At 46.4% G+C, this 12,928-nt stretch overlaps 1 protein-coding gene across 1 annotated transcript in view; it reads left to right on the plus strand.

Annotated features, from left to right (window-relative positions):
- ptprbl (protein tyrosine phosphatase receptor type B, like) overlaps window positions 1-12,928 on the plus strand; it is a 30,031-nt gene that overhangs the window by 12,194 nt on the left and 4,909 nt on the right. Inside the window, exons 11-27 of the mRNA XM_087172712.1 lie at window positions 247-510; window positions 844-1,119; window positions 1,669-1,935; window positions 2,696-2,962; window positions 3,419-3,682; window positions 4,359-4,622; window positions 5,113-5,376; window positions 5,899-6,162; window positions 6,864-7,133; window positions 7,949-8,212; window positions 8,328-8,594; window positions 8,770-9,060; window positions 10,647-10,925; window positions 11,062-11,211; window positions 11,726-11,984; window positions 12,412-12,524; window positions 12,642-12,747. Of these exons, the coding sequence (XP_087028838.1) occupies window positions 247-510; window positions 844-1,119; window positions 1,669-1,935; window positions 2,696-2,962; window positions 3,419-3,682; window positions 4,359-4,622; window positions 5,113-5,376; window positions 5,899-6,162; window positions 6,864-7,133; window positions 7,949-8,212; window positions 8,328-8,594; window positions 8,770-9,060; window positions 10,647-10,925; window positions 11,062-11,211; window positions 11,726-11,984; window positions 12,412-12,524; window positions 12,642-12,747 (4,129 nt within the window). The remainder of the gene's footprint in view (window positions 1-246; window positions 511-843; window positions 1,120-1,668; window positions 1,936-2,695; window positions 2,963-3,418; window positions 3,683-4,358; window positions 4,623-5,112; window positions 5,377-5,898; window positions 6,163-6,863; window positions 7,134-7,948; window positions 8,213-8,327; window positions 8,595-8,769; window positions 9,061-10,646; window positions 10,926-11,061; window positions 11,212-11,725; window positions 11,985-12,411; window positions 12,525-12,641; window positions 12,748-12,928) is intronic.

Raw genomic sequence — 12,928 nt, forward strand, 5'->3', positions numbered from 1 at the left:
ACCCCTTCCTCTCACCACAGCTAACACCTCCCCCACCCAGAAACCAGTGAGTCAGACGGAGCATAGACTCTCAGCTGAGATTAAACACAACTGTGACTATGGTTTAACTCATGTTGTTTCACTGGCTCAACAGGTGAAAAGTCGTTGCCATAGTAACAGCCTCATCATTTCACTGCCGCTGCTAATTTAATGTAAATATCAGATATGAGTCTTGAGGAGAGTAAACGCCGGTGGTTCCTCTCTCAGTCCCAGCAGAGCTCTCAGGGCTGAGGCTGGACAACAATGGCAGCTCACACAGTCTGCTGGCCTCCTGGGCCTCACCTGAGGGGGGCGTGGACCGGTACCTGGTCACCCTGTCGGCTCTCGGATCGACCCTGCAGCAACATGTCCTGCCTCCCAATGTCACCCAGGTGGTCTTTGAGGGTCTGGCCCCCGGTCGCAGCTACCAGCTGTCAGTCCGGACCACAGCTGGAGGACAGAGTACAGAGACCAGGACCAGCGGGAGGACAGGTGAGTCAGCACCTTCAGCCCTGAGTATTGTCTGTAGATTTTCCTCTCAGGTATACACCCCCACCAGCCACCACCAGGGAGGGGGTGCAGGTCTAGTGTCAGGTTTTCAGGTCAATGTGAAATCATGTTGTGACGACAACGACAACGATGACTACAACCATAATGATTATGATGAAAATGGCAATTATAATGACGACTACAACGATTATGATGAAAACCACAACTATGATGACAATTAGGACGACGATGACTAAAATGACTATGCTGATGATGATGTTGTATTTCCCTCTGTGTTGTAAGTGCTGTATAAATAAAGTTTCTGCCCCCCCCCAGTGCCTGACCGGGTGGCGGCTCTCTCCTTGTCTCCTCTTGCTGATGGCGTGACCCTGAGGCTCAGCTGGACGCAGCCCACAGGTGACTGGGAGAACTACGGCATCCTGCTGAGGACGGACTCAGCAGTCCTGGTGAATCGGACTGTGGACAGACTGAGCAGACAGCTGTCCTTCTCCGCCCTCAGGCTCGGCCTGGTGCCGGGACGCCGCTACACCGCAGAGGTCACGGTGAACAGCGGCATTCTGGGGAACACAGCGTACTGCCATGGACGACTTGGTCAGTTCATGTTCACACTACGTGTTTCTACCAGGAATGTTTAGAGACCCACTGAGTTTGATATTGATCAATCACTGATCATCTTATTGATTCATTGATTTCCGGTTTAGTTTCACAATCTGCTGCAGTCAGTGTGATGTCACTCACCTACGACATCACTTCCTGTTTTTTTCTAGAAAGTGAATATAAGGAGCAGGTACTTAATGACTCTTTCTCTATTTCATTTAATCATTAGCATTAGCCTCTAACAGATAATTAAAGTGTTAGCATCACCTGTTAGCATCACCTGAGAAGGTGGAGCAGGTGCTGAACTAATGAAACTAATGGACATCCAAAGATAGATAGATAGATAGATAGATAGATAGATAGAATTATTTCCTAGCATGTGTCCATTAACTCATTGTTGATAATAATAATAATAATAATAATAATAATAATAATCTGGTGGACAGATGGAAAGTGTCAGGTGTGGAGAGATGAACACCTGGTTCACAGGTGGCTTGTTGTACTAATGTTGATCAGCTCTGAACCCCCCCCCCTCCCCCCCAGCTCCTCGCCCTGTGCAGCAGCTGCTCGTCCGTCACGCCGATGACTCCTCTGTGAGCGTCCTGTGGAGTCACCCAGACGGCGAGTGGGAGGGCTTCACAGCGTTCCTCAGACCTGCGGACACCGACACTGTGGTGGCTCAGAGGCTCCTCCCCTCAGAGTCCAGAGACTGCACCTTCAACGTCCTCACCTCAGGACGCCACTACGCCATCACCGTGACAACCAACAGCGGGAACCTGAGCAGCTCTGCCTCTGTGATGGCGTGGACCAGTACGTAGAACCAGTCCAGACCATCAGCACCACGTGTTGGTCTCAGAACCAGTCCAGGATAGGACTGTGAAGAGAGACAGGAAAAAAGTCCGCCCGGGATTCAACTGGGGATTCACTGTTCACTGTTCTCTAACCACTCAGCTATTGATTATAGACAGAGTATTGATTATCGATTAACCATGCACCTCACACACTGCATAGCAACAGGTGTAGCTGTTTATGTAGCATCAGAATTATCCAACACATATGAACAATGGCCTGACCAGATGTCGTCAAACGCACCAGAAGTCTCAGTTGTGGTGATGACATCACCATTAAAACACTAAACGCTTCCCTGTTGTGTCGGTTGTGTCGGAGGTTTGATCTCTGCTCCATGATCTGGTCTGTCGGTGACAGTTAGCTAACTGTTAGCGTAGCGCAACATAATAAACAGGGGTTCTAAACTTAAACAAAAATACAAACCGAAAGTGGTACAGTAAAAAAATATATTCAAAAAAGAATTCATAAATGAAAAAGTCAGTATCTTAAATTTAAGCACAAACTGATGGTTTTCACATGAGGTAGATGATACTCTGATGTAGGACTTTGCTTCCTTCTTAGAGAGGGTTTAGTTTTTAACACACTAATCAATTCTGACATAAATCCTGTTCCTGCTGTGGTGACCTGTTGGTCCTGGTCCTGTTCCTGGTCCTGGTCCTGTGTCAGTCCCACAGTTCAGCCTGTCTGATGATGGTCTCTCTGTCTGTGTCCGTCCTCTCAGGTCCGGCTCAGGTCGGCATGCTGCAGGTTTCTAACCTCGGCACCACTGACAGTCTGCGGGCTCAGTGGCGCCGAGCCTCTGGGGATCTGGACTCGTACGAGGTCTTACTGGTCCACGACAGCAGCGTCATCAAGAACGAAAGTGTGGAGGCCAACGCCATCAGTGTCGGCTTCCACGCCCTGAGAGCCGGAGCTCTGTACAGGGTGGTGTTAACCACGGTCAGAGCCGGACACACCTCCAGACAGGTGGTGGCAGAGGGACGCACCGGTAAGAGAAATCTGATTCCTCATGTTCTGCAGAGGTCAGAGGTCAGAAGTCAGACTGCAGAGTCACAGAGTTAATGACGTGAACTCAGTGATGTTACAACATGAGTCTGTTTTTAAATGTGAGACAATAGATACACTCATCCTCAGTGTGTGTGTGTGTGTGTGTGTGTGTGTGTTCAACTAAAAGCAGGATATTATTGAAAAGCAGGAATTTGTCAGGAATTTTCAGGAAGTGTCGACAACAACAATAGAAAAACCTTTCAGAGACTTCCTGTCAGGACGAGGACAAACTTCATCATTAAATTTAAACACTTTTCTGCTGCTGGAGAACATGTGGAGGAATGTTTCAGAGACAGTGGACACATGAGGACTTGTTTGAGTCACGATATAATAAGATCAAAGGGTGTGATATTACTGATGGTTGTTTCTACCTGCGTCTCTGACCTTCTTCCATCAGTCCCTGCAGCCGTGGGCGAGGTGACAGTCAGTAACAACGGTCGTATGGACTTCCTCAGTGTGTCGTGGCGTCCGGCTGCAGGTGAGGTGGACAGTTACCTGGTGACTCTGAGCGACCGGGAGAAGACGGTTCACACTCTGGCTGTTTCTAAGTCCAGTCCAGAGTGTGTCTTTAACTCCTTGGTGTCCGGACGCCTCTACAACATCTCCATCACATCCCGCAGCGGCAGCTACCACAACCACACCTTCATCCAGGAGAGAACACGTAAGTCCATCACTTACTTGACTGTTTTTGTGGTGTCGGACAGGTGCCACTGAGGGTCAAACTTCATCACTGAGTCTGGAAACAACAGCTGACTAAACATGTAATGATGTAATGATAATAATAATGATTGAACTTTATTTACACAGCAGGAGTTAAAACAGGAAATCATTAAAAAACTGGGAAAACGTTCAAATCAAAAACATTAAAAAGAACCTCTGAGGTAATTAAACGCTAAATTGAACAGGTGTGTTTTCAGTTGTTTAGAAACATCCACTCAGTCCATTCCTCTCATTTTTCTTGGAAGTGTTATTCCACAGTTGAGGTCACAGTGGGTGAAGAGCTTCCCCAGGTTTATTTTGGGGACATTAGGGACATTTCTGAATCAGCTGAAGTTTCTCAATTGACTTTTTTCGGAATACCAGTAAAAAGAGTGTCACAGTTTCCAGTCTGCTTGAAGACAAAGAATGAATGAGCTTCTCATCAGCTTTGTTAAGTTAAAAACAGACGCACTCTGGATACATTTCTTAGGAGGAAGAAAGCGGTCATGGTTACGTTCCTTATGTGGGATTTGAAACTTCAATCAGAGTCTAAAATTACATATAAATATGAAAGTTCATGTTGTTTTCCCTCGTCATGACGGCTAGTTATAGTCTTCTTACCCGCTGTCCTCTCTCAGAGCCGTCAAAGGTCCACAACCCGACAGCGACCCACGCTGCCCGGGATGACTACCTGAAGGTCTACTGGCGTCACGCTGCTGGAGACTTTGACCTGTACCAGGTGTTCATCAAACACAACAACATGTTCCTGCAGAACCAGACAGTGCTGAAGACGCAAAACGAGTGTGTGTTTAACGGCCTGGTGCCAGGAAGACTCTACACGGTGCTGGTGAACACGCAGAGCGGGAAATATGAAGCCAGCGCCTCCACCCACGGCAGGACCCGTGAGTGACCTCTGACCTCTGACCTACCTGCCTTTTACTGGGGTAAAAAGTTTAGTCTAAAGTCAGGAGGTGGCTCCTCCATGAAACTTTGACCTGCTCTGACCTTTAGGAGATCAGCCAATAACTGAATGGCTGATTAACATGGTATCTACACAGACCTGCTGGACCTGAACCAGATCAGGAGAGCTCCAAAGAGTCACTGTAAATGGTGTGTGGTCAGTTGGGACGATGGAAAGTGATCAGATTTTATTGATACCAGTGCCATTATTGATTCTGTTATTGCTCTAATTCTTTATTGATTTCTGATCAGTCTGTTTTCCGATGTGTGAGTGTGAAGCCTGGACTTTTACTTCCTGTTCACCATGAGTCTGACATCATTATTTTGCAACTGTCAGAAAAACCTGCATCCACAGCTGTCCTGATGTTTCCAGAGTGTTTATTCACATGATTAAATCAGACACACTGACTCCACCCCTTCCTGTTCCTGTAGTCCCATCAGCGGTCCGGTTCCTGGTCCTGGCCAGGCAGGGGACCGAGGACCTGAGGGTGACATGGTCCGCCGCTCTGGGTGACGTGGATCACTACGAGGTGCAGCTGTTGTTCAACGACATGAAGGTGTTCCCTCCCATCACTCTGGGCAGTGGCGTTGGGGAGTGTGTGCTGTCCTCGCTCACACCTGGACGCCTCTACAAGATCCTGGTTTCAACCTTCAGCGGCCCCAACCAGAGAGCCCAGTTTATAGAGGGCCGCACAGGTCAGGAGGGGGGAGGGACTGTTACATCTCACAACAGCTATCAGGGTCTGGGTATCATCAGATAATCCATGACTCATTTGTAATTTAAAACAACAAACCTGTGAGTATGGGATTTGTTTCAAAACCAAAATGGAAAAACTGTGATTCCTTTTATAATTTGTTTGATTTTTAATTTGAAACCAAAAATGAAAAATAAAATCATGTGACCTGTTTGTTTTCTGCCAGAAAATCTAATTTAAAAAATGGTCCAATTATGAACAGACAGGAAGAGGAAGTGCAGTGTAAAACAGTCAAAATAAAAGCCAGGAGGACATGAAGGTATAATATTAAGCAAGCACAGGATCTATAATGTAATGTAATGTTAGAAGACAGGTAGATGAATAAATAAATAAATGAACAGTCCAGTTCCAGCCTCAGGTCTTTGATTTCTTTATGTATCTGAAGCAGCTCCAATAATAGATTATTAGTCTCTGAGAGGAAAGACTCTGTAAATATAAACCAGGTGAGACTCTGTGTCTTCAGTTCCCAGCAGAGTGAAGAACATCCATGTCAGTAACAGTGGAGATAGCAGCAGTCTGAAGGTGAGCTGGACTCCGGGTCAGGGAGACGTGGACGGGTTCTCTGTGTTTCTGTTCAGACAGAGCAGACAGCTGGATGTCCGCCGCGTCCTCAAACACCAGAACGAGGTGACGTTCGGATCCCTGCAGCCCGGACAGGTGTACACTGTGACCGTCCAGTCTGTGAGCGGAGAGCTGGTCAACAACAACACTGCCTCAGGACGCACAGGTCAGAGCACACACCTGTACACAAATCTGTACACACACCTGTACACACACCTGTACACCCACCTGTACACACACCTGTAAACACACCTGTACGCTCACCTGTACACACACCTGTACACACACCTGTACACAAATCTGTACACACACCTGTAAACACACCTGTACGCTCACCTGTACACACACCTGTACACACACCTGTACACAAATCTGTACACACACCTGTAAACACACCTGTACGCTCACCTGTACACACACCTGTACACACACCTGTACACAAATCTGTACACACACTTGTACACACACTTTTACACACACCTATACACACACCTGTACACTCACCTGTACACTCACCTGTACACACACTTGTACAGTGTATGTTGTACTAAAGTTGGTACTTGATGATACCAACTTTCAGTGTAACAGTTTTCTATCAGCTGATCAATAACTAATAATCTCTTCAGTGTTGAAAACACTCAGATTCCTGAGTCTGGAGCTGTTTCCTCCTGCTGCTGTTTTTCACAGTAAAGGTTCAGGAGTGTATTCATGGTCATGTGAGTTAAAGAGAAGACGAAGAAGACTCTCTTTCTCTGCTGACATCTAGTGGCCACTCCATCTCCAGACCCAGTTTTTCTTTTCGTTTCTTTTTCCACCATAACCTCCAACAATCCCTACCTAATAGCCACCCTCCCATCCTGTGTCCAGTCCCCTCAGCAGTGACGGGGGTCCAGGTGGAGAACCTTCACACCACCTGCAGCCTCCAGGTGAGCTGGCAGGAAGCTCTGGGTGTGGCTGACGGGTACGTCCTGCAGGTTCTGGACAGCAGAGGTGGTCTGGTGACAAACTCCTCCCAGCTCTCTGGACACACCAGCTACAGATTCGACGGCCTCACCCCGGGAAAGAAGTACCGAGTCCTAGTCCAGACCACCAGCGGGGGGGTCCACAGCCCGGGGGTCAACGCAGAGGCTCGGACACGTAAGACTTCCTGTTTCTAACTCAAACAAGGTGGAATGGTTCTATAGCATCAGGAAGGTTTGGAGTCTGAATGTTAAAGAATAAAATCCATTTTTAAGGAAAAGATTCAGAGAAAAAAGATTAAATCTTTATAGAATGAAGAGATCATTTAAAAAAAAAAAAACATTTTTTTTTGACTATTTGTCAAGAAAAAAGATGGAAGGTTTCAGATAATAAAGTTTTAATGTAAAAAAAATCATAAAAAGTTGTCATTTTTACACAAAAAAAGTAATTTCTTAGAAAAATTATTATGAAATGGAAAATGATGTAAAAAAATACTTTGAATAAAATTGGAAGGTTCCGACAAAAAAGGGTTTAAGAGCAAAGTCAAAATTCTTTGACCAAAAAGGTTTCTTATATTTAATTCAAGAAAAGAAATTAAAACATTTCATGCAAAAAGACAAAAAGACAAAAAGACAAAATGACAAAAAGTCAGAAAGACAAAAAGACATAAAGATAAAAAAAAGAAAAAGAAAAAGAGAAAAAAAGACAAAAAGAGTGTTTCATGAATAATGTTTAAATATTTCCAGAAAGTCTTTAGAGAACATTGGTCTCTGGTCCATGGTGTTGTGTGGTTTTAGTCCCTGGTGTTATGTGGATTTAGTCTTTGGTCTTATGTGGTTTTAGTCCCTGGTTTTATGTGGTTTTAGTCTCTGGTCTTATGTGGATGTATTCTTGAGGTCTGAGCCCTGAACCTGGATCAGTCTGAAGTGTCTGCTGCACTGATACATATTGAACATGTACAGACTAAATATAGTCGGTCTTCTTCCCATCAGGCCCTGCAGCTGTCACCGACCTGGCCGTGAAGATCAACACCACCAATAGCCTGTCCTTCCTCTGGTCTCCACCAGAGGGCGAGTTCGAGCTCTACGAGATCTTCTTGTATAAAAGTGATGAATCGCTGCAGGAGAGACAGCAAGCCCAGTCCAGCAGTCAGCAAGTCTCCTTCCAGGGTCTCAGACCTGGTGCCCTCTACAGGATGGTCATCCTGACCCACAGCGGAGACCAGACCAACCAGACCTCCATCTTGGCCAGGACAGGTGAGGGGGGAGTGAACAGTTGATATGATTAAGGATGAGTCATGATCTTACAGATATTTCATTCACTGATCATGGATCAATGGTCATTGGGACCATGTCTCCTCCTCCTCCTTAGTCCCAGCAGCCGTGATCTCTCTGAGGGCTAACAGTGGAAACCAATCTGAGTCTCTGTGCGTGACCTGGGGGCGTGGCCTCGGTGATGTCAGTGGTTTCATGTTGTCTCTCTACAAACCTGACGACTCCAAACAGGCCGAGCAGCAGCTGGACTCAGAGGCCTTTGAGTTCGTCTTCTCAGACCTGGTCCCGGGTCGACTATACCGAGCTGAGGTCCTGAGTCTGAGCGGAGAGCTCAGCAACAGAGCCATCACCCTGGGCCGGACCGGTGAGATTGATCATTATTATTATCAATTAGATGTTGATCGACATCTAATTGATTTAGATAATCAATCAATGAATAAAATGATCAATCAGAGTTTGACACGTGGAGCTAGGATTTGGTTTTACTTTGTCATGAACAACTACATCACACAAACATTCACAACCCTCCTCCCCAAAAGCTCCCAGACCTCCAACCTCCTTCCTGTTCAGGGGGGTCACCAACACCTCCCTGGAGATCACATGGAGTGGTCCTGTGAGCTCCGACTATGACAGCTTCGACCTGCAGTGGACTCCTGTAGACCGCCTGTCCGTCATCAACCCGTATCACAGCCGGACATCCGGCAGCCGCATCCTGGCTGGGATGTTCCCTGGACGACTCTACACCTTCAGCCTCCGAACCGTCAGCGGGGACATGGAGGCCGGGGCCACACCCACGTACAGCACAGCCATCCACAGCAGCATCCGAACCAGTAGGTGGCAGCAGTTCACTTCACTTCACTTCACCTCATTTCACTTTACTTCACTTAATTTCACCTCAGTTTACTTCACTTTACCTCAATTCACTTCAGTTCAGTTCACCTGAGTTCACTTCAGTTCACCTGAGTTCACTTCACTTCATTTCAGTTCACTTGAGTTCACTGCAGTTCACCTCAGTTCACTTCACTTTACCTCAGTTCACTTCACTTAATTTCAGTTCACTTGAGTTCACTGCATTCACCTCAGTGCACTTCACTTGAGTTCATCTCAATTCACTTGAGTTCACTTCACTTGAGTTCACTGCATTTCACCTCAGTTCAGTTCACCTCAATTCATTTGAGTTCACTTCACTTCATTTCAGTTCACTTGAGTTCACTGCATTTCACCTCAGTTCACCTCAGTTCACTTCACTTCATTTCAGTTGACTTGAGTTCACTGCATTTCACCTCAGTTCACTTCACTTCATTTCAGTTGACTTGAGTTTACTGCAGTTCACCTCAGTTCACTTCAGTTCAGTTCACCTCAATTCACTTGAGTTCACTTCATTTCAGTTCACTTGAGTTCACTGCATTTCATCTCAGTTCACTTCAGTTCAGTTCACCTCAGTTCACTTCAGGTCACCTCAGTTCACCTCAGTGCACTTGAGTTTACTGCAGTTCACCTCAGTTCAGTTCACCTCAATTCACTTCAGTTCACTTCACTTCATTTCAGTTCACTGAAGTTCGCCTCAGTTCACTGAAGTTCGCCTCAGTTCACTTCAGCTCATTTCAGTTCACTTCATTTCGCTGCATTACACCTCATTTCACTTCAGTTCACCTCAGTTCATTCAGTTCACCTCAGTTCACTTCATTTCGCTGCATTACACCTCAGTTCACCTCAGTTCCCCTCAGTTCACTTCAGTTCACCTCAGTTCACATCAGTTCACTTCAGTTCAGTTCACCTCAATTCACTTGAGTTCACTTCATTTCAGTTCACTTGAGTTCACTGCATTTCATCTCAGTTCACTTCAGTTCAGTTCACCTCAGTTCACTTCAGGTCACCTCAGTTCACCTCAGTGCACTTGAGTTTACTGCAGTTCACCTCAGTTCAGTTCACCTCAATTCACTTCAGTTCACTTCACTTCATTTCAGTTCACTGAAGTTCGCCTCAGTTCACTGAAGTTCGCCTCAGTTCACTTCAGCTCATTTCAGTTCACTTCATTTCGCTGCATTACACCTCATTTCACTTCAGTTCACCTCAGTTCATTCAGTTCACCTCAGTTCACTTCAGTTGAGTTCACCTCAATTCACTTGAGTTCACTTCACTTCAGTTCACTGCATTTCATCTTAGTTCACTTCAGTTCAGTTCACCTCAGTTCACTTCAGTTCATTTCAGTTCACTTCAGTTCACTTCAGGTCACCTCAGTTCAGTTCACCTCAGTTCACTTCAGTTCACCTCAGTTCCCCTCAGTTCACCTCGCTTCACCTCAGTTCACCTCTCTTAACTGTTGGTATTTAATCTGCTGATGATGCGTTCATGGTCTTCGTAAATCCCTGTGTTAATGTCACACTCACACTGCTGTCGTCGTCTCATGCTGAAGAGCCGGGGCGAGTCCATGGCCTCCACTGTCGCCCTCAGAGCTCCAACTCCATCTCCTGCTCGTGGGGGCCTCCGGTGGCCGACTACGACTCCTACACCGTCGAGTGTCTCCTCCAGGACTCCCAGACGCTGGTTTACTCCAGACGCACCAGCGGAAATGCCACCACCTACGTCATCACCCAGTTGGAGCCCCACAAACGCTACACGGTCTCTGTGAAGGTGATCTCAGACCAGACGACCAGCGACGCGGCTCAGGACGACGTGGTCACCATGATTGACCGTAAGGGGGGCGGGGCATAAAGACCAGGGTCCAGCATCAGGCTTTATGAATTGCTCAGGTTTAGACCAGGACTTACTTTTTATCAAATCGAGTGTCAAATGAAGATTTCTAAAGCGCCCTGTCATGACTCCCCCAGGTCCTCCTGTCCCCCCCCTCAGTACCCGGGTCAGTGATAAGGCCGCTGTGGTTACCAAGTCCTCCATCATCTTCAGGTTCAACTGCAGCTGGTTCAGTGACGTCAATGGAGCCGTCAGGTTCTTCACTGTGGTGGTGACCGAGTCCGAAGGTACCGACACCCTGACAGCGCACCATAATCATATCTGATTGGTTGGTTCAATCTCAGCAGGCGGAGCCAGATTGAGCAAACACCTTCACATGCACTGATTTTAAATTCATCTTCCAACATTAACATACACAGTCAGTGGTCATTTAATCCTCCAACACCCGTACCTGCACCTTTCTTACCTGCAGGATTATGGCTGGAGCTAAACAAACCTGCTGATTTCACAAATATTAATAATAATGGAAAACAAGTGATGACATTAATATTTCATATTTTCTTTGTTAATATTTTAACCAAAGTTACAGTTAACCGAGTCTGTCTATGAAAACAGCTTTTCTCTTCCTGGCTCCACCCTCTGAGGTGCAACACAATCAGTGAGATTATTTTGTGTAAAAACTACATTGTCTCAATATTTATAGAAATTTAAATGTAAAGAACTTAGAGTTACTGAAGAACATGTTGCAGTATTTAAGGAAACTGGACTCTGACTGCTTTCCCCTGTCTTTCATTTCTGGAGGTGTTGACAATGTGCAGCCGGACCAGCAGCACCCTCTGCCCTCCTACCTGGACTATAAGTCCAACAGCTCCATCAAGTCCTACCAAACCAGATACTTCCACAGTAACTGCAGCGAGGGGCCCCACAGCTTTGAGATCAACGTGGGGACGGGGATGGAGTCACTTGGAGGGACCTGCGACCACAGAAACACAGATCCAGAGACCAGCAGAGACCTGAACCAGTTCTGTGATGGACCACTGAAACCTAAAACTGCCTACAGGTACTGAGCAGAGGGAGTTCTCACTCAGAACTAAAATCCAGTTTATTGTCCCAGTTTATTTCCAAAGAATTTTAACTGCAACATCATCAAAGTTATTTTTGTCAGTTACAACAGTTTGTAAAAAACAGCTGTGCTTAAAGTCAGTGAGAACGAGACTCTTTGTCTTTACCTTTGATTCTCCCCAACAGAAACCTGAGGAGGCTCCCTCTCCTGTAGTGACAGATGTGACAGATGTTGTCCTCACAAAGTAAACACAAGTAGCAGATAGAAAATACAGAACTTAATGTACTCAATAACATCATATGAGTAAATATGAAGAGTAAAAAGTATCATCAGCATAGAATCCTGCAGGTGTTTATTGTCGTAGAATCGCTGAGTTCAGTAGATGAACTGAAGCTGGTGTGTGCTGTTTGCTTGTGTCCCTCAGACTCAGTGTTCGAGCTTTCACTCAGCTGTTTGACGAGGAGAGAAGCGACTTCACCATGTCCTACCCTCTGTACACCGACACATACCTGTCCCTCCCTGTGGTCACCGAGGCCGGTGAGGACAAAACAGGAGGAAGGCTCTGTCTGTCAAACACTAGCGTTCATGCTAACAGCAGTCAGCTGGTAGGAGGGAAGAAAAAGCAGATGTTATCTGACTGTTTGTCTCCTGCAGAACCTCTGGGCGGCGTGATCGAGGGCGTCAGTGCTGGGCTGTTCCTCATCATCATGATGGTGGGGGTCACCGCTCTGCTCGTCTGCAGACACCGAGCTCGCAAAGTGTGAGTATCTACAGACACAGTAATGAGCTGCGGTAACGAGCTGATGTAACGAGCTGCGGTAACGAGCTGATGTAACGAGCTGCGGTAACGAGCTGCGGTAGCGAGCTGATGTAATGAACTGATGTAACGAGCTGATGTAACGAGCTGATGTAACGAGCTGCGGTAACGAGCTGCGGTAACG

The sequence above is a fragment of the Seriola lalandi genome, unplaced genomic scaffold (genome assembly GCF_002814215.2).
Source record: "Seriola lalandi dorsalis isolate HSWRI2012SDOR001 ecotype SW California unplaced genomic scaffold, Sedor1 jcf7180002053666, whole genome shotgun sequence".
NCBI classification, from domain to species: Eukaryota; Metazoa; Chordata; class Actinopteri; order Carangiformes; family Carangidae; genus Seriola; species Seriola lalandi.